The sequence below is a fragment of the Vulpes vulpes genome, chromosome X, assembly GCF_048418805.1.
Source record: "Vulpes vulpes isolate BD-2025 chromosome X, VulVul3, whole genome shotgun sequence".
Classification (NCBI taxonomy): Eukaryota; Metazoa; Chordata; class Mammalia; order Carnivora; family Canidae; genus Vulpes; species Vulpes vulpes.
In genome coordinates this window covers 77,298,691-77,320,456 of record NC_132796.1, presented here as the reverse complement: position 1 = coordinate 77,320,456, position 21,766 = coordinate 77,298,691, and the positions used below count along the sequence as shown (strand labels likewise).

At 44.4% G+C, this 21,766-nt stretch overlaps 1 protein-coding gene across 2 annotated transcripts in view; it reads left to right on the top strand.

Moving 5' to 3' along the window:
* The first annotated feature begins 8,354 nt into the window (after positions 1-8,354).
* Positions 8,355-21,766, top strand: part of MORC4 (MORC family CW-type zinc finger 4) — a 53,403-nt gene continuing 39,991 nt past the window's right edge. The window contains exons 1-5 of one of the 2 annotated variants that reach the window (XM_072744515.1): positions 8,355-8,716; positions 8,835-8,907; positions 14,848-14,980; positions 20,345-20,562; positions 21,203-21,350. In XM_072744515.1, coding sequence (XP_072600616.1) covers positions 8,615-8,716; positions 8,835-8,907; positions 14,848-14,980; positions 20,345-20,562; positions 21,203-21,350 — 674 coding nt within the window. In that variant the 5' untranslated portion in view covers positions 8,355-8,614. The remainder of the gene's footprint in view (positions 8,717-8,834; positions 8,908-14,847; positions 14,981-20,344; positions 20,563-21,202; positions 21,351-21,766) is intronic. The other variant, XM_072744514.1, reaches the window with a different exon arrangement.

The following is a 21,766-nucleotide window of genomic DNA, read 5'->3' as shown; positions in this document are numbered from 1 at the left end:
AAGGAGAGAGCCAACAAAGCCCAAAAGGGAGAGTGGCTTTCTGTAGGGAGGCCTTATGCCTGGCATGGGCTGGAGGGAAGCAGTCTTGTCCCACTAGCTAGGGAAAGGGACCAAGCTGCATGAAGCCTGGTGGGGTCCAGGGGAGGCCTGAGGGCGATGGGAGGGAGGCAGGGGCTCATTTCACACTCTGTTCCTGTCACCTCTTTCACACTGGCAGGTACTCAGGGAGAGTGCTGACTCCTCTCTCTGTGAGCCTTTTATGGAACCATCACTCTGGCTGGCAAGGGAAGTCCTTTGGTAATCATCTCTGGCCCTTAGACCTGAGCCCCTGGGCCTGACCAGGCCTCTGGGATTCTCCCGCAGAGCTCCCTCTGGTCCCTGATCTCTCCTGTCCGGGCCCTCAGCCAGCCCTGCTGTGGCCCAGCCCCCTCCTTCCCTGGTGAGGGCTCCACAGCTTAATTATGCTCCAGTGCTGCATTTTCCTTCTCCCCTTGCTATAAAACTGCCTGACTAATTCAGCTCTCTAGCCTTGATCTGCCACTTGGGGAGTATCTCTCCCACTCTCTGCCCTTTATTTATTTATTTTCTGAAATCTGTTTGCCTTCCCTGAGTCTTCACAACTGGAACTGAAATCAGAGCTGTAAAACACACCATGCCAGTGACTGTAATGAAATTAAATCTCCGTTCAAAATGCTTGTTCATATTGTATTCCAAATGTTCTGTTTTGTGTACTGAAGCTTTTACCAGTAGCAGCAAGCCATTGGAGAAATAAGTACTAAATGTAAATCAAGTTAGACCAGCCACAGGTCCCATTCGAAATGATTGGTCAGAAAAGAGAAATCCAAAGAGTAAAGTGGAAAGGGAATCCCTTCTAACTAAGAAACAGGGCTTCATATATTCTCCCCACCAATATGGTTTTGCCTTCCTTTTTATCTTCTGTGTAGTAAGGAAGAAGTAGCCAGAGAATGGGAAGGTTGGGAAAGCAGTTTAAGTCAGACTAGTTTTCAAAGTCTAGGCCAATGAATCTCAAACTTTAATGAAAATCACCTGTAATAGGCTGGGGTGGGCCTGAGAATTTGCATCTCAAACATGTTCCCTGGTGGTATGGCTACTGTTAGTCTGGGGACCACACTTTGAGAACTACTGCTTTAGGGGCTATGCTGAGTAGGCTTGAAGGTCAGAAGTCTCTTGTTCTGAGAGGATTTGTGCAGAGGCAGGGAATGTGCCATATGACCTGGAAGAGTTTCTAAGTCAAAGCACCAGGCCTTGGGCAGAGCTCAGCACAACCTATTCCTGGAACACCTACCAGGAAGATGTGGCTGAAGAGCATAAGTTATACCTGGGACATCCTGCCTAAGACTCTGTCTCTTCTGAAGTCATCTAACTCCTGCTGTCATGCCTTTCTCTTTCCGGGTGGTAGAGGAAACTGAGGCACCAATGGACCCCAGAACATTTGGCCTGTTTTGAGCCCTGTGCTAGAGAGCAGAGGTGGCTCTCAAACTGAGCAGGGGTCAGAGTAATCTGGGGCAGGGGATGCTTGGTAAAATCCAGATTGCTGGCCAAGATCCCCAGAGCCTCTGATCAGTAGGTTTGGCATGGTGGTAGCTGAGAATGTGTGTTTCCAACAAGTTCCCAGGTGACATTAACTACCACCTTTTGCCAAGGGAATAAAGAGGCTTCTATGTTCTTGTGATTGAGGCAGAGATGCCTTGGCCACTGAGAGAGACACAGATGAAGGGGCATCCCAAACAGATTGGAGTTTGATTCTACACCAGGTTAAAAATTCTGAGTGACTTGGTTTTTCTTAAGAATTCGAGAGAAAAGTACCACATTATGTACAACATTTCTTTATTTTAAACATATTTGAAACGAATTACTGGATAATGTTCAGGTTTAGCTATTTCAACAAAGGGAAGAGGGAAGAGAACTAACATTTATGAGTTATGTTAGGCTTTGCACTAAGCCCTTTATCTATGTCACCTCACTTGCTTCTTGCGACAACCATACAAAAAGACATCGATAAAAAGAAGACATTCCCATTTTTTTCAGATAAGGCAACTGAGCCTCATCTGAAGACCTTGAGTGACCTGCCCAAGGTCACATAGCTAAAAGAGTTGGGCCCAGGTCGCAGCTCTGACTGCATAACCCTTTCAGTGGCTCTGCTCATGAAAGCATAAACAACACATCCTTACTGAAGGAGCAGAGGAAATGAGGGAAGAGTGTTTTCTGGGAAAACACAGTAGAAACAAAATTTTCCCCATGGAGAGTAAATAACGGGGAAGGAGACTGAGGGGATAGGTTGGGGTTAGATCGTGGAGGATCAGCAAAGTTACCAAGGAATTTGTACTTTGCCACAGTCAATGACGAGTCCTTGCAAAAATTTAACAATGGGTGGGATGTTAAACTGGGTGTAGCTTAAGGGAATGGGAGGTGGTGGTAAGAGTTGAGGGGGTGGGTTGGTGGAATCAGAGAGCCCTGGAGCTGGAAGGGACCCTCAGCACCAATCTGACAGATAGGAAGACTGAGGCCCAGAAAGGGGAGGTGACACACCGAAGGGATGCTGTAGGGCACTGCCCAGCTCCACTTCTACCCTTTAGTGCTGAAGCCCCCATTTCCCCCGCTGGAGGGAGTATTGGTGGTTTTCCGTGCACAGCTGAGCCCCTCGCCAGCAGTGGCCCTTGGCTAAAGAGACCAACCATGCCCAAAGTCACGCACCCACCCCAGGTGACTGGTCAGTGTAGGAGTATGAAGCATCAGCCCCTTTACCACAATTTAGGACAACTCTGAGGGGCCATGCTGGATCCAGAGCTCCTGTGGGGTGGGCTGAGGCATTTGTTATGGCTGTATTGCAGTTCAGCTTCCTCCTCTGTTCAGTCCTGCTTTCTTCATTCCTTGTAGGTGTTGACCATGAGAGGGTTCCCCAAGAGACCTCCTGCCCATAAGGCTCTGTCTCATGCTCTACTTCCCTAGGAATGTGGCCTGTGATGCTCATCCGAGGTCATAGGCCAATTCAGTGGAGTCAGGATGGGCTGTGCTTTCTGACTCTCGACCCTTTTACCCCATCCTGCAGCCCTCCCACACTGAATCCTCTTGGGCTCCCTCTCTAGCACATCCATGTAGGGACATGGGACAAGTGACCTTAGAGACTGAGTCAAAAGATGCTAGGAAGAGTCCCCCCTTCCCCCAGGAGCACCCTGCATGGTAACAAACATGTTGTGTCATACAATTCGAGCCACCTGTTCTAGGTGAATCAGCCAGGAGGAAATGCAACGTGCCTTTCTGGTTCTTCCAGGGCTCCTTCATTTGCCTGAACCAATGGCCAGGGGAACTCAGCCTGGACTGGGCAGAAATAGAAAAGATCAATGTAGATGGCATAGGGCTTTAGACCCAAGGCCCTGGATCAGGGTGAGGCTGGCCTTGAGGTCTAAAGCTCCATCCCAAGAGACAGCCAGGGACAGACTGGGGGTTGTCGAAGGGCCCCACCACACCCTGCTCAAGCATTTCTCTGCTCTTCATCTTGAAGCAAGACCCGGGGTTTTACAACCACCACCCATGCTCTGCCCACAGACAGGATCTGTTCAGTGGAGTGCTCCCTTGAAATGTGCCAGCTGCTGCTGCAGCCCTGTTTGGGGGTGAAGTATGCAGAACCTTGTGCTACAGCCTTTTTTACTGCCCTGTGGAGCCACGGCGACGGTATTTGTATAGATTCATTTGCTGCTTTTGTTTATTGCTGTGCAGTGGCAGCCAGGCCTGGAGGAGGCCAAATCCTAAATTTCCAGCAGCTCCATTGGCCCCTCAGGATCGTCCCTCTGTCTTGGGGAGCGGAGAAGGGGCTGAGGGGCAGCCTCTGACCCCAGCTGCCAATCGAGAGGCCACAATCTTGGGAGGACACAAAGGTTTTGTTTAAACACCAAATCCAAGTAGTAAACACACTAGTACTTAGTACAACCCAAAGCAAACAAGAGACACATGGACCGCACACCTTAGAAGAAAGCGGTAAATGGGTAATTTTAGAAGCTCCAAGCCTTGAGTCAAATAAAAGTGAGGGCCACATGGGGCTTTTTAAATGTTTCTGCTGTGCTGAGAGGAAGAAATGGCAGTGGGTCACTCTGGAAGGAAAATTATGAATGCCCGCTCCAAATACATGAGAGTTCTGATTAGAACATCGCCCAAATGGACACTTACTATCCTTGCCCATGCATTCTTCCCCCAGGGATGCTATCTTCTATTTCCATAACTGCACTTGAGACTCTCTGCTTCTCTGCTGACCTCTGCCACTCAGTATGGCAATTGCACCCACCTGACATGTGATGGCCACATTCAGCCAAGGCTCTCCATTGTGTCAGAGCTCTACAGTCTGCTACGGTGAGCTAGATCCGCAGCAGACACTCCCACTGTCAGGCCTGACTTGCTGCAGAGAGTCACCACTGACTTCCTTAGGGATGCTGGTACCCCTCTCACCAACTCATTCCTTGTCTTTGGTAAACGGTGTATCCTGTGGGTTTCTGGTTAGTTTTCTAGTTTTGCTTAGTCGATCCACGCTAGTATGCCCAGCTCTGAATCTTCTGGTCCCTTCTTCCACTATTGCCACAGCACTGATGGCATGTCAACCTCACTGGCATGGATCATCACTTTTTCTGTACTTCTAAGGAGCTACCTCAGTAGTGACTTTGTATCATTTCTTGGGGTCCTTGCCAGGTTGTATTCCAGAAGACTGTTGATGAACTCACTTTTATCCAACATTATAGTCTAGCTCCCTTGACCAAAGCACTCGCAGGATCCAATTCCATGTGTACTCTGCCAGCTCCTGTTCCTCCAGGCTGGCTAGATTTTGCAGCTTCCTGGGGACAGAGTCACTTTTCTCCCTTAGCAGGCCTTGCATGTTCAGGCTCTGCCTTAACCCTTGTTATAGGCCCAGTGGCCAGGAGGGAAAGTGAATGGACGCATTGTCTTGTGGAGGAGTCATTCTGCATCATCTCCAAGCAAGAGGGGGAAGAAATGATCAGTAGGGAAGTCAAATCAGGTCTGTAGAGGAATCTGGGGATTCGAGATTTTGGTGGCATCAATCTAGATAACTGCAAGCCATGTGTCAGGGTCCTATTCTTTCCCAGGAAGCATTCTGATTTGGGCATTAGCAAACCTGTCTCGGTTGGGAGTTTAATCATCTTTGGAGCTCAATAACCACGGCATTCTATTCACCTTGGAGCTCCTATCTCCCCCCATATTTCTCAAATACCAGATTGTATGTTCCCTTCTACCAATATACCATTCCATTCACCACCTGGTAAAGATCTTAACAATAATAGGACTGCCACCTTGTGGCAGGGGTCTATCTATGGTGTGGTCTCAAATGCTAACTGGGCAGTGAGTGACCTAGCTCCCAAATCCCATCTGAGCACCGATTTCTTGGATAAGTCTCAGGTTCAAGTGTCATAATTTGGGTTCCCCAGGAAACAGACTCCAAAACAGAATGTAGCATACAGGATACTTACTAAGATGGGTCTTTTGGAAAAAAGAAAGAAAGAAAAAGAGGTGTCTTTTGGATTAGCATCCGTGAAAGGAAGCTGGTGATGGCAGAGGGGAAGTGGAGCTGCATTGCAGGCCCAACAGCAGCCCCAGCCAGCCCCACAGAGATATCTGGATTTAGAATGACCCCACAGAATTGTCCCAAGTCAGGCTGAGATGGTAAAGCCTTTTATACTACTTCTTTGATCAGACAATGTGGGCTGCCTCAGAAGACTTTGTGACCTTTGAGTGAGGCAACTTTCTGTACCTGGGCAATCCCTGAAGGGGCTAGTCATCTTGCCAACAGTGCTCTCAGCAGCTCAGCCAAAAAGGCCTTTATTGAAATGGGAGACAGGCTGGTACATCCCAGATTCTACTGCAGGCACCAGCCCTTCACCATGAAATTGTCACTGAAAAGTAAAGAACTGAGCATTTATCCTATCCTATCTATACAAATTATATTTCAGAGTAACCAAACAGCTGTGGTGAATGAGGGGAAGCTCTACATAGAAGGCTCCAGTTAATACATTTAAAAAAATTATGGGATGAGAATGATTGTTTTGCAACTCCAATAAAATTTTTTTTCAGCCAACAAATATTGATTGATGAGACCATAAAGTAAAAGGCTGATGGAGAATTCTAGGGTGGAATATACAGGCTGCCTCCACCTGAACCCACTGATTAATCTGAATATCATTAAGTGTTGGATCCCATGTACTTCCTGATGCGATGCAGCTGAAGTCTATAGCACCATCTATGAGTATTCCTGCTTTCAAAATACCTTTGTACCCGATTCTAATGAAGGCTTCAGAGCCAACTGATGATTTATAGTTAAGTTACACTTATTCCTCTAACAAGAGGAGCAAGCTAAGTAACAATATGAAGAAGCAAACAGACAAATGAGAATGTAAGGGCATTCAACAGTACAAGTAACTTCATTTCTTCAGCAACTTAAGAGCATGAAGTAAAAGCAGGGAGATTGTTTTAAATTAAAGTAGGTTCAGGACAAATACCAAGTGCAATGTGTGCATCTTGTTTGGATCTAGGTTTAAACAAAGCAAGTGTAAAAAAAAGGCAAATTTTTGAGATAATTGAGGAAATCAGAATATGAAGTGGTACTAGAGGACATTAAGAGTTGTTATGAATTATGGTTAGGGTGAAAGTGGCATTGTGGTTATGTTTTTAAGAAAAGGGTCCATGTTTTCCGAGGACACTGACGTATATAGGGTAAAATGATATGATGTTTGAGAGTTGCTCTAAATTGCTTACAGAAATTAAAAACAAAAGAAAAAAGAATATATAAACAGGTATGGCAAAGTCTTGATAATTTTTGAATCTGAGTGATAAGTATATGGGGATTCGTTATATCATTCTCCGTACTTTTGTGTATTTAAAAAAATATTTTTTTTAGGATACCAGGAAAAGGACAAATGCAAAGAACTCAATGGAAGGAAAAATGATGCTCAAAGGATATAAGCAGGCACTTATAGAGAAGGAGATTCAAATGACAACAAACATTTCAGCTTCACTGGTAGATGGGGAAATGCAAATTAAAACAATAAGGAGATACTATCTTTTATTCAAAAGATGGGCAAGAAGTCTAAGGAGCAGGACCAGATATCTAGCACTATGAGCATGGCAGAATAGCTGACTTGCTGGGAGGGCAAATTGCTCCCATCTTACAATAGTTATTAAGAGTAAACCATGTACATGCTATTAGAAAGCAACATTCTGTATAAATTATAGTACCAGGAATTAATGATCTATACACGAGAATGTCTGAGGCAGCACTTTTTGTGTTGTGAAAAAAAAAAGTCATAAACACCTTGAGTTATCCTAGAAGGATGGTCAAATAAATTATGGTTCGTGCATACCATGGAATGTTATTTTTTTAATTAAAAATCTTTTTTTCTGGGGCACCTGGGCAGCTCAGTCGGTGAGCCTTTGGCTCAGGTCATGATCCCAGGATCTTGGGATCAATCCCCATGCTGAGCAGGGTGCCTGCTTCTCTCTCTCTCTGTCAAATAAATAAAATCTTCTTTAAAAGGCTTTTTTTCTATAATCAGTGTATATGTGAGTACAAAAATTAGAAAATGCAAATAAAAAAATAAACACATTTATAGTTCCAGACATGGAGATATCTTGGAATACATCATTTCAAGTGTTTTTCATTGTGTGTGTATATGCATGCATATGTATTACGTATGTGTGAATATGTGTGTATATATATGCTTATTTTCCAATAAAAAAAGATATAACGTTACAGAACATGTTGGGTCTTCTGGTTTCTTTAATACCTTCGTGAATATTTTCCACATCAATAAATATTCATCTACAACTATGGCCTTCAAGATTTGCATAGCATTCCATTTCATGGGTACTCTGTAACTCAACCAATCTTGTATTTGGGGCATGTACGTGCATTCCAAGGTTTTCTTTTATAATCAGCCTCCCTGCGCGCTTGCAATGCTTCCCCCACGCTTGCAAAGCTTTGAAGATGAGTCGCCAGTTGCCTTCCAGAAAGTTCTGGGTGCTCCTGGAGGCACTGGAGCCAGCATAGTCAGAATGCTTTCCCATCATGCGAGCCTGCTATCTTCCCAGATAGCAAAACTGTAGTCTTTCGAACTTGTAAGACTTGTCTTATCCTGCCCGTTAGTCATGCAGCCTAACTGGGACTCCGTTCCAGAAATCCCTACAACCTCTTCCTCCTCTTGCCTCGTCTCCCCCCCCTCCCCCCGCGCGCTTTCCCGCTCAGCGGCCCGGCCTATGGCAAACGCCAAGAATTAATTAGGGGCGGGGATCAAGGAGCGGCTGTCAGGAGGTCGCCATATTTCTGTACGGCCCTGAGGCCGCCCCGGCAGGCAGTCCGTGGGTCGGGAGAGGTGCTGACAGGGCGGGGCCGCCGCTCGGCACTGCCGGCCTCACCCCTCCCGCCCGGGACAGGTGGCTGGAGCGTGCCCCGCCCCCGCCAGCTGCGGGGGGGAGCAAGGAGGGCCAGCCAGCCCCGGACGGCCGCCGCCAGCTGCGAGGGAGAGTGAGCGAGGGCCAGTCCGGGACGGCCGGGCGAGGAGTCCGGCGGCAGCAAACGAGTATCGTGGCGGCCAAAAAAATGCTCCTGTACCGAGGGGCCCCCGCAGGCCCTGGCGCGCCGGGCAGCGGGCTGGCCCGGCCGAGCGGCGGCCCACAGGCCTTCGGGATCCGCCTGAGCACGGTAGGTCGGGGGCCCGAGGGGGCGGACGCGCGCGCGGGCCCCGGGGCTGCGGGGGGCGCGCGGGGAGGGCCCGCCGGGCCGAGGCCTCACGCGGGACGGGACCTTCTCTCGCCCCCAGATGAGCCCCCGCTACCTACAGAGCAACTCCAGCAGCCACACGCGACCCTTCAGTGCCATCGCGGAGCTGCTAGGTGAGTGGCGAGGGCGGGCTTGGCCGCGATCGCCCGAGGCAGTGGTGCCAACGTGGTGCCGCGGACGCGAGAGGAAAGCGCGGGGCGGGGCGGGGCTGGGGTGGGTGGCGTTGGGACCGTCCTGGCCCCACAGGCGGAGGAGGGGGCGGCTCTCTGGCCCCGGGGGAACGAGGTCTCGCGGATAAAGCGGAGGAAACAAGGTGTGTCCGGAAAGTTAGGACGCCCGTGCGCCTTTTCTCTCTGGATCGTGATGTTCCGGGCACTTTAGGATAGCTTAGTTAATAATCAAAAGGAGATGCATAAAAATATCGGGCCCCGGGGCAGCTGGGCTCCGCAGGGACTGGCGACCGACGGAGGGCGCCAAGCTAGCAGAGGGGCATTGTGGAGGAGCCGGTAGGGTCCTAGAGAAAAGTCTGGAAGACAGAGTCCTTTAACTTTTGGGACCAGAAATTCTGGGAATGATGAGACATCTTTTAAGAGATGACACGAGTGCATTTGGCTCCCTGCGACTGTGGAGGGCTGGGTCCGTGGTCCACGAGCGCCCTCACACTGCTGGAATGAACACTGAGCACTTAACCTCTCGCTCCACCGGGGTTTGCTTTTAAAGCGTTTTCAGTTGATCCCTTGAAGCCAAGTACACCAGCTTTTGCAGTAGTGTGCTAAATACTGTGTGGAAAGCAAAGAAGAAAGGCATTCCTGGACAAAATGCCTCAAACACCGCATTTGTAAATGTTTTGGAAATGGAGGGAAGGGAGAGCCAGTATTGGGACAAGGTAGCACAGAATAAAATCTTGAAAGTGGTTTCCAGGCTCGCCAGAGGAGCCCCACCCCTACTGAAGCAATTGCTGTGGCCCCACAGGGCCGAGCTGTTTTGAGCAAGAAGTCAGCAGGCAGCAGGAGGGTTAAGAGAGCTCTTTGGAAGGGTGATTAGTTGGACCATAACAAGAATGCTTACATTATGTATGACTGTTCTTTTGAAGGTGCAAGGGGAAAAAGAAAAACACTGACATTGATGCATTTTGAATCCTAGAGAACAAGAACTGTATCTTTAAGGGTTTGCACCATGCTTGGAGGGAAATTCTGCTCTGTGGAATGAGATCTCAGTGCCTGTAGCTTATAAGAAAGGAAAAAGAGGGAAAAGTAACAATTTACTTAGGGGGGAAATGGGAGACAGAGGTGTGTTCTTCCCGGACAGCTTCACTATGTAAAACTGGGTGTACCTACCCCGAACTGTGTACTGAACTTTACAGGTGATCCAAAGAGTGTGTGTTCTGTATGCAATTTAGAATATGCTAGATTATTTTTGGCCCAAGCATTAAACGAAAAGAACCTAAGCCTGGCCTAAGATGTCTCCTCTGAGAGCATGTGTGTATTAGATACACAGACACGTGTCCCTGTGCACATGCATGTGGAAATGCAGTTTTTAACACCGAATCACAGCTATTTGTGGTAACATTAACAATCAGAGAGAAAAAGGAGAGCAAAGTGTTACTGGTAATCCAAAGCTTTCATTTTAGGTTTGTTCTCAATATTTTTCTTCTCCATTCATGCATTAATTTTCTAGTGACTCCTTCATTCAGTGAATATTTATGGAACATTCACCATGGGCAAGGCCACTATGGCAGGAAAAAAATGAATACAAGATAGTCTCACTTTTTTAGTAGGGGGAGAAGGTATATAAGGTTTATGCTTTGAGTAACAGTTAAATAGAAAGTGACATATCAGCAAAGATCTACATTTCGAGTGCTGTGGGAATTCAGGGGAAGGAGGGATGACTTCCAGCTTACCAGGAAGAGGAGGGTTAGGAAAGGCTTTGTAGAGGAGCTGACATTTGAGCTGAGATTTGAAGGATTGGGACATGTGGATTCGGGTGTAGGGAGGGGAGGGCATTCCAGGCAAAAGAAGCAACTGCATGAACAAAGGCACAAAGAATACGGAGTCATTGAGTTTCTTTAGAGCGTGGAGTTTACAAATTGTCACAACTGTAGATCCTTAGTTTCTAAAGGGTGTCACAAGTACATTTTTAACTGTACCCCTTGAGATATTATTATATGGCATGATTATCATTAATATTATTATTGTCATTATCATCATTATTATTCTCATCCTGCAGATCAAGATACAGAGGGTCAAAGAAGTGAACTGACTTGTCCAAAGTTGCATGTCTAGTAAGTGGCAGGTCAAGAACTCAAGTGCAGGTCTTTTTACTCCAAGTACCAAGTAGGTAATGAGGTCAGAAAGGCGGCCTGGGACCAGGGTGGGACCAGGAGGCCCAGGTATTTGGCTTTTTAGCCTGAAGTTTTCTGAACAGGGGAAAGTTCTGATCAGCTGTGCTTCAGGAAAGTTAATCTTGTAGCAGTGTGTAAAAGATGGATTCGAGAAGAGAGAGCGATGGCTTCGAAAGACTGATTAGGAGGTTACGGTGATAATCCAGATGAGAAGGAATAAACTGTAAACTAAGAAAGTGACAATGGGACTAGAAAAAGCTAGATGTGAGAGAGTTTAGGGATACATAGGGTAAGAGAGAGTGAGAGATAAAAAATAATTTTTGAATCAAACTTGTGGTCATTTGAAAGCTGGCTCTGTGTGTCTATGTGTATGTGTATATTTGTATATGTATCTGTATATTTATATATATGGAACAGAGGATGAATAGGCTTGTGTTGGAAGGATGGTGACCTTAATTTTAAACAAGAATGCTTTTAGATACATGTAGGATGTCTGTATGGCAGCAGTTTGGCCCTGGCAGCCTTGCAGGAATCCACATAGGGCCCTCCTGGAATAGAAGAGGATGGGAGGCTTGCAAAGGGCTACCTCAGAGAGGCCATCACAGGACAGTTTCTCACTGCCTCCCAGATTCTGATGAGCTATGAGGCTTCATTCAGTTGGAATGCTTGCTTTTATTTATTTATTTATTTATTTATTTATTTATTTATTTATTTACCAGGAGTCGGGTGGACCAGGTTAACAGGAGAAGATAGATTTCCTAGGATCTTGTTTCTCATGTTCTTGCCTAAGGGGGGGCAAGGGGAGGCAGAGATAGGGTCCTCCTGCTCCGGGGAGCATGGGCCAAGTTAGGAGAGAGGGGACTTCTTGGGATCCGGGAGCACATGAGGTTGTATGGGCCAGGTTAGGGGGATAAAGACATCCCAGGCTCTGGTAGTGTAGCTCTTGCCTAAGTAGGGGGCAGTGGCAGGGAGCAGGGGTTCTCTCTTGCTGTCCTGCCTGTTTATAGGCAGTGCCGGCTAGGATAGCATGTGCTACAGGTTGGTAAATTTTTGGAAGGTTCAGCAGCAAGAGATCGGATTAAAACCAGCCACCAGATTGGTGCCTTATTATTATAAGTTCATTTGTTGAGGCCAAGGGAAAGGCTACTTCAGATGGAAGATAAATGTAAAGCTGGGCTTACTGCCACCTGCTGCTGTCTTGTCCTAAGCTGCTAGGGCCACCCCTGGCCGCTGCTGGGCCCCTCCACCCTGGACCCCAGCAGCCTCTAACCAAGGAAATAAAATATCTAGCTTCCCTGGGAAGCTACGTTGTAACCCCTGAAGTGCCTGTGTTAAAATGCTCTGGTATGTTTCCATATTAAAAAAAAAAAGCATCTAATAACGTTTGGGCAGAATCTGCAGTAAACAGGAAAGGAAGAAAAGTGATTTTGTGAGAAGCACACGCAGACCCATTGAATGTGTGGTCACATAAACTTGGAATTGGAATTGATAGGTGTTACGTGTTTGATTTGTGAATGTTCATGAAGTGTTAGAAAAACTTTCTCCTGTGTCCAAAGCCTTCAAAATAGAAATGATGCCCTGTTGGTTGACAAGGTAAAGGTATCAGTCTCAATGGCCCTGGCTTTCTGCCAGCGAGAGTGACTGATAAGTCCTAAAACAATTCTGGGTCTGCTTGCCAAGTGGTTTCTTGAAACAGTGTAGGTAGCTTCCCAGTGCTGGATCCTTCTGTCAATTCAAGAAAAAACTGCTGCCTCTCACACAAAGTAAAACACTGTATTTCTGATAAAGCCTCTATTGCATATCAAACCTACAATTCCTGATGAAAGTTGGCCCACTTGATTTACCACATGACCCAAGGCTTTGGCCCCATCTAGCCCTTAAAGATAGACTTTTTTTTTTTTTTTTTAAAGATAGACTATTATCAGACCTCTTACCTCCCTTCTGGGACTATTGGTGATGGTTTACTGCTGTCATGACTTTTTTGGGGTGACAGTTTGTGAGGGGTTTAGCAGTGAACACAGGCAGCATCTTTATGGCCCTTGAAATCACTCTGTGTCTTGTTTTATTTGGTGAACGTTATGCACATCTAGGTGGTGGTAACTGAATTTAATTTAATTATAAAAATTGATATTCTGAATATGAGTAATATTTCTTTTGCTTGTAAGGGATGTTCCCAGTGGAGAAATGGCACGATTTCAACAGTGGTAGTGGGACAAGTATACAGCCAGGAGCCCACCTGGCTCTCTCAGCCCAGCCATGTGGCGATGCCAGGGAAAAGGGAAGGCGGGTGGGGGAAGCCTAGGTGGCTCAGCAGTTTAGCACCTGCCTTCAGCCCAAGCGTGATCCTGGGATCCCGAGATCAAGTCCCACGTCGGGCTCCCTGCGTGGAGCCTGCTTCTCCCTCTGCCTGTGTCTCTGCCTCACTCTGTGTGTCTCTCATGAATGAATAAATAAAATCTTTTTTTAAAAAAAAGGGAAAGGGGGTGGAAGGGAAGGTCTCAGCCTTGGTGAAAGAGCTAGTAGGGACAGGAGTGCTTAGGGAACCCATTTGATAGATGGTACAAACTGCCCTCCCACTCAGGCCAGTGAGTCTTTTTTTAAAATTTTATTTATTTATTTGAGATAGAGTGAGAGCAAGAGAGCAGGAGCAGGGGAGCAGAGGGAGAGGGAGAAGCAGCGGCCCCACTGAGTAGGGAGCCCTACGCGGGGCTCAACCCCAGAACCCTGGGATCATGACCTGAGCCAAAGGCAGATGCTCAACCCACTGAGCCACTCAGGTGCCTCTGGGCCAGCGAGTCCTAATGAAACTTTTACAGTCCATGTGTCAATGAGTGACAGTTGAACTGGAGTTTCTGGCATAAAAGATGTGGCTACTAGACATTGGCACCCCTTAGGGTTGTAGACTTTGCACATATGTTAGAATGTGGTTATATTGGTGCCTTTGGAATCTTAAATGATGAGCCCATTTTGAAGACCTAACTCAGGAGGAATCCTAAAGCTTGACCTACAATTTTTTTTTCTGCTTTAATTCTGTGTTCTCTATTTGATGAGAGTGGGACAGCTTCACCTTTAATACTTTTACAAAGTACTGAAGCAGAATCCCTCCTTCTCTCTAAGCATTCTTGTTAGCATTCACTGGAATCTGGGCGGGCATTAAATGTTCCATTTGAACTTCTACCTCTTTCAGGGCCTCTTAGGCCATAAACAGGGACAGTGATAATATCTGTGTTCTTTAACAGAGGAGGTGATGTAAAAAAGTAGAAAACAAAATGTTCACAGATGCACTGTAACATGTATAGTATGCATCAATTTGTACTGAAATTGCAAATTCAGCTGTTCCCCATAGCCACCCTTTAACTGTATGTGCTCCTGAGCAGCGAAGCAGCTGAAAGGTAAGAAAGAGGAGTAAGATAAAAATGGAGCAAAATGCTTTGTGTACAGGAGTTATTTTTCCTACAGATCCCGAAATGTGAAGGGAGAAAGGCACATTGCAGTTCAGTCATTATATGAAATCTAGAAAGCAGCTTCACATTCCCACCTGTCATCATATCTATTGTTCCCGTAACCTAGTAAGTGCACACCCTGCCCACCTTTGGGGACATCCACCTAGGGGGAATAAAGGCGAGTTTCTTTGTCTTGGGGCACTGAACTAGAGATTTTACTGAAATACTAGAAAAAGGGATCTAATATTACAGATTTCTACCTTTTGCAGATAATGCTGTAGATCCAGATGTATCCGCCAGGACAGTCTTTATAGATGTTGAAGAGGTCAAGAATAAATCTTGTTTGACCTTTACTGATGATGGATGTGGGATGACACCTCATAAACTACACCGAATGCTCAGGTAAAAATGCCTTCATTCTTTCTTGTTTCGAGTTCATGAACTCTATTTAAGGCTTCATAATTTTCTTTAATATTTCACCTTCCCTTTATTCACTCAGCAAATATTTATTGAGCATGTATTATGTGCCAGGGCACTGGTTATGAAGTAGACACTATTCTTGCCCTCATAGAACTTACAGTTTAGCTGGCAATTCAGACAATGAGGCAGTAATCATAATTTAAAAATGACAAGTATGCTAGAAAAGGATAGGATGCAATGGGGTAGGCCAGGAGGAGAACCATATCTGATCCAGGAAGTCAACAGAGCCTCTTGGATGAAGTGATATTTAAACTGAGATCTGCGGGCACCTGGCTCAGTGGTTGAGCATCTGCTTTTAGCTTTCATGATCCTGGGGTTCTGGGATTGAGTCCTACATCAGGCTCCCCACAGGAAGCCTGCTTCTCCCTCTGCCTGTGTCTTTGCCTCTCTCTCTGTATGTGTCTCTCATAAATAAATAAGTAAAATCTTTATAAATAAATAAAGCAATCTGAGAGTGAGTAGTAGAATTTAACAGGGTAAAGGAGCAGGGGGCAAAGAATAAGAGTTCAGGCAGAGAATAGCAAGCTTAAGGACCTGAAGGCCTTGACTGGTCTAAGACCTCCTCCAAATGATATTAGCCTTAACTCATTCTTAGATTAGAAGTATTGCAGTTGGGATGATCTTTGGGTTAAATGCATGAATGTGCTTGGGTATAACCAAGCCCCAGGAAAGATGAATAGAAGACATTCATACACATCATCTTGGAAGGTGTTGCAGTAGAATTGCAAAATTAGGGCGTTCTCTCTTCTACCTGCTGAAGCTGGTGGCTGAGATTTCTGTCACCACTCTCAGTTCATTTAATCACTTTAAAATGTTTGTAGTTGAGAATATAAGTTTCTACTTGATTATCTTCGTGTATTACTCAGTAAAAGACAAGTGTTTCCTCAACTCCTTCCTTCTATCCTCCCTTTTTAAGCATGGGTCATAGTTCTCTTGGAAGGCATTCTAATTCTGTAACCCTGTTTATAGGGAAATCCCTTTGATCCAGCAAAGCAAAGAAATGAAATTTGGGCATTAACCAAGTAAAATGTCAGGTTTTACCACTCAGCAGCCTGTGTACCTGGTGTCTCGGACCCCCATAATCAGTAGAATATTTGAGGAAAGCTTCTAGAAGTAAGATAAAGATGTGGCCAGTATGTTGGTTAATTTATAGCATTACATTTAGCTCCTCAAGCTAATATTAAAAAAATACAATTTTATATGGGATGGAACCAAAGCATTGATACCTCTAATTACATATGTATTCATTTTTCCCTATTTTTTAATAGTTCCTTTCCACCACACTTTATCCCAGCAACATGGGTGCCAGATAGTGGGCCCAGTAAATCTGAGTGCCTTCCGTTTTATGGGCGGAACTACCTCTATGAAAGCTGGAGCTTATAGTTATAAGGCAAGAGAAAACAGGAGGGTGGTTTCAAAGTAATCACAATTTTTGTTCCAGATTCATTCAACAAATTTTTACTGAACCCCTAAGTGAAAGTCACTGGAGATAAAGTGGTGAACCAGATAGACAGGATCCTCGCCCTCAAGGGGCTGATGGTTTAGTGAGAAGTATAGCAAAGAATTGACCAGTAATACAACTAAATAGGTTATCTCACCTAGTGGTAAGTGCTATGAAGGAAGACTACAGTTTCAACGAGAATATATAATGGAAGGCTCTAACCTAACCTAGTCTAGAGAATCAAAACAGGCTACCCTGAAGATGTGGCATTTGAGCTGAAGGATAAAGGGGTAAGTATCATGCATTCATAATTTTGTTCCCTCCCCAAAGAACAAAATAGCAAAACAGGCAGAAACTTACTTGTCATACCATTTTTTGGCATTACCATACCAAGTATGTTTCCCACTAATTTGAGCTGGGCCATTGTTCTTCATACTGAAAAATTAATTTTAGACCTTTTTTACTGAGTCCTGGATTAATGTATATGTACCAGATATTATTTGTGATCATATCTTAAAACTAACTTTAATGAGCTAGGAGGTCCCATTTATTTAAAAGTTCATTTAATCCAATCCTAACTCCTAGCCATGGATTCCACTTACCACAATTTCGTTATAAATAATTGGACTTTAGAGGTAGCTTTGAAAATTAAGTATGTTCATTTGGTTTTGGTTAGGGACATATTACTTTTACATAATAGTAGAAGTAATTACCTCTAATGGTGCAGAATGATTAAGCCCACTGATACTCTTATTTCACCGATAACATTTGTAATAATCCTACCCATAGTTTCCAACTCTTCATGGTACTCTTCCTTTTTCTGAGCTAATAAAATAGTTCTATAGCTGCAGCAAGTTTCTCCCATAAATATAGAATCCCAATGAAAATAAAATTAAGAAGGAAAAGCCTATCATTAAATTCCTTTCAAGTCCACAGTGAATTCTCTTTAGCTTCTGGGGATAGTGGTGAGCCAGCTAGTCTATATGTTCAGTTACCTTTCTCCACAAGGTAGGAAAGCTCTTTCAAAGGTAAGGGATTAAAAAGAGGCACAGATCTGTGGATTAAAATATTTGCCACCTCTGCTCAGAAGTGCATTTCCTAGTAGGTCTGTTCTTCTAAATCAACAGCCAGAGACTAACTGTGTTTAGCAGTGTTCCATTGCTTTATATTCTGTATCATTTACCTAGGAAACAGCACTGCCTGCCCTCATATGGCCACAGATTTGCTGAGGTTTGTTTCATTGGTCAGAGTCCCAATTTAAGCTGATTTCTTTAGATTCTAGAATCTTGACATTCTAAGGAACTCGGGAGCAAGCTGCTGTCTCCCTGGATTCCACTCAAAAAGCTGACATCCAAGCCCTTCCCCCCTGCCGGTATGTAAACACTGCCATTGGTGTCTCTTACACGAAAGGATAGAACAGGACTTACTTAGGGAAGCCACCGTCTAAGCCAAGAGATATTCGGAAAATTAGGGAGCTATACCAACTACATAAACACATAAACTACATAAAATGCATCCCCACAATTCTCTTCTTGGTTGTGAGGGCTTCTACACTCGGTAGTTATTTGATCAGTATGTGGCATCCATTCCACAATTTTCAGTTAAGCAGAATACCTAACATGGGAACATAAATGGCATAAAAGAAACATAAATGGGTTAAGTGGAACATAACAACAACAACAAAATCCAGAGCTTCAGGCTCCTCTCTTCTAAATTCTCTTATCCTTTTCACTTCTGATTTCTGGCCCCGTGCTATTACTTAATCTCCTCAAGCTCATATAGTCATTTGGTCTCTTCCAAACTAAGTAACACAATGAGGGTTTATACTTACAAAGGACAAAAGGAATGTTAAGTGGCAGAAGAGGCAGGAAAAGCTGGGAAATTGAGGGGATTTAATATATTCTCCCTGTTTTCACCACTTTCCCTTAAACTACCTCAGTGAAGCTTTCATGGCACTAGAGATAATTTAAGTCGAAATAAGCACATAAATCTATTCCATGTGACAGGTAAGATGACTATCTTTGAAGAGCCCTGAGTTTTAGGTAACAACATTCAATCTGAAGTAGAGGTACAGGATAGTGCAGGACAGTTCTCAGAATGACTTCTAGAGTTAGTTCAAAATTAAGCTCTGAATACTACTTTATAGTTTAAAAGAGTATTGTACAGACAGTATATAATTTTAAAAAATATCTTATTTATTTATTCATGAGAGACAGAGAAGCAGAGACATAGGCAGAGGGAGAAGCAGACTCCCTGCAGGGAGCCCGATGTGGGGCTCGGTCTCAGGACCCCGGGATCATGACTTGAGCCAAAGGCAGAAGCTCAACCACTGAGCCACCCAGGTGCCCCTAGACAGTATATAATGTAATCCTCCTAACAACTCCCATCTTTTCTAGGCACTTGTTACACAAGAGGATTAGGAATGCCTGGATTTTACCAGCTTCTAGAAGTTCATTTCCTGGATTACTGAGGCCCATAGACAGCAGAAACTCAGTGATCTTTTGGTATTTTCAAAGGAACTTCTGCCCTAGAAACTACCTTTTACTGTGAGTAGAATTATCCATAGGATAATCAAAGCTCCTAGGAAGGATCTAGAAGGACACGATGGCATTATTGTGTAACATGTTTTGAAATAGAAAAGTAAAAGGTGGTCCCTCTTTCATAGGGCGTAAGCACAAGCCACAGCCTTCAGGAAGTAGAAACTAGGCACCTCAACCCTGCTCAGAAGAGTAAGAACCAAGGCCAAGCCACTCAGCCATGGCAGATAGAGTGTCTACTTAATTGGTATTGGAGAAGCATCTAATCTGTAATAGATGAAATCCCTCCTTAGACTGTAAACCATGAAAGAAAGAATCAAGTCTTCTTTTTTTTTCTTACTAACCGTCATGTCTCCAGTGCTTTAGCACAATGCATAGTACATAATAGGGACTCAGCCAATATTTATTGAATGAATGTTACCGTACAACATTATGCACTTTGTCTGGAGAGAAGCAGTCCTTAAAATTTTATTTGTGGCAAGAGAAGACCTATGAAGGAGCCAATCATCATTCTGGATTTTGTATCTTCCACTTTTCTGCTTCTGTTATTCTGTTGTGTGTTGGAATGGGGAGCCTAGGAAAAGGGAAAGTATCTGGCTGCAGAGATTGTCAAGGTGACCCAATGAAAGCCCCCTGATCAAACAAGAGAGACCTCAGACCGCAGCTGCTTGCTGATATTCAGTGGCAGAATTACCTATTTTTATTCCCTGGCCACATTCCAACAAACTGTCTAGCAGATGGAGCAGAGGTTAAGAATTGAAAGAGTTATCCTTTGGGTGGAGAGTTGAAATTGTTAAGATACGCAACCTCTGACTTCTCAGATTTCGAGAAGGTGATATAGGGGGGATGCCTCGTCTGGTACTTCTGACCAGCACTGCTGTGGGTTCATTTTGTGACCCACACCCATGTGCTCGGTGAGATAACCACCCTTTTCACCCTACCCTTACTTTACTATTAGTAATCAGAACCATTCTATCCAGACAAGAAAGGCAGCTGCTCGTGGCCTCCTCCAGTTCTCCCTGTTAGGCAGCAAGAAGAGGCCATCTTCACGTTCGTCAAGTCTGACTACTGTGATGGAGGCATCTGTACACACACCATCCACATGGGAGAACCAGGGCTGCTACCTCATAGTAATGTCGTATGGCTTTCACTTGATAATTTTGCCCAGAGGTACCAAAAGGAAGAAAGAAGGAGTGACTTTTTATAAGTGTTTTTCATCTGAAAGCCATTCTGCCTGTCAACCTGTCTTAGGATGCTTTTTACCTTTCTGATTTTTTTTCTGATTTATTTTTTCTTGTGTAATTACAGCTTTGGCTTTACAGATAAAGTAATAAAGAAGAGCCAGTGTCCCATCGGCATCTTTGGTAATGGTTTCAAGTCAGGTTCCATGCGGCTAGGAAAGGACGCTCTTGTCTTCACCAAGAATGGGGGTACGCTCACTGTTGGACTCCTATCACAGACCTATCTGGAATGTGTCCAGGCCCAGGCAGTTATTGTACCAATTGTTCCATTCAACCAGCAAAACAATATCCTTTCTGAAAATGGAGAATGTCCATTCAGAATGAGTCTGATCTGCCTATTACAATAGAAATCTCTTGTCTTCAGCTCAAATCCAGCTATCAAAAGTTTTCATATTTAAAGAGATATTCAAGTGTCCTAAATTTAACTGGAATTTCACCCTATGAAATACTTTTGGAAGTAAAGGTACTGTTGATAGAAGCTTAGAAATGTTTTTTATTGTATTGAAACTTCCATTGTTTTTGAGATACATAGTATTTGTCAGCTTATCTGAGAGCAGAATGGCTCGTTTCCCTATATACCTAAGACAAGCTGTTATTTCTATTAGAATGACAGGTTGTCTTGACCCAAGCAACACCGCGGTAAAGTTTGAACTCATTGCTTCCTGAGTCTAAAGATTCAGCCTTTGATCTGTTTCTTAAACAGCTTTGGTTCACAGTGTATTTTCAAAGCGGTAGTCTGCAAGGGTGACTAATTTGAGTGTCTCTGTGACCTTTCTCCATTTTCCCCCTTCCCTTTTTTCTGTAGCAATAATGCTCATGCTTCCAACTGTATGTTTATATTTTGTCCCAACATGCAACCCAGATGTCCCAAATTGATCGTATCCTTTTAAGATACTCATTTTTCTTTGACTGTATTTGGTCTTACAAAAAATGATCATCACTGAGGACTCCTTGCCCAGCCTAGAAGCCATCTTGAACTATTCCATTTTCAACAGTGAAAATGACTTGCTGTCCCAGTTTGACGCCATCCCAGGCAAAAAAGGCACTCGGGTTCTCATCTGGAACATCCGCAGGTATTGTATCTTAGGGGTGATAGACTCAAGTAAGCAAAGGTTGAAGGACACTTGACAAACCCCTCTCTAGAGAAGCAGAGTAGATAAATTTGGATGCATGTTTGGATCTCATTGCACATCTTTCCTCCACTTTCATGGAACCACAGTTCCTGTTTGAGAAAGTGGTTCTTAACTGGTGAGATGTGGAGCTTGATAAAGTGGAGATCCACATATTCTGAGGCTATTGCCAGAAATAACCAAGACAGTTCAACATTATTATAAGATCTTCAGAATACATTATGAATTTCTTAGATTCATGGACATTGTTTTGAGATAGAATAATGATAGTTATTTTATGCATTTGACAATGAAAATGAAGTATGAGAAAGAGAAATAACAAAGCACAACATGATCTTTGAAAATAAGGACCTCTTATT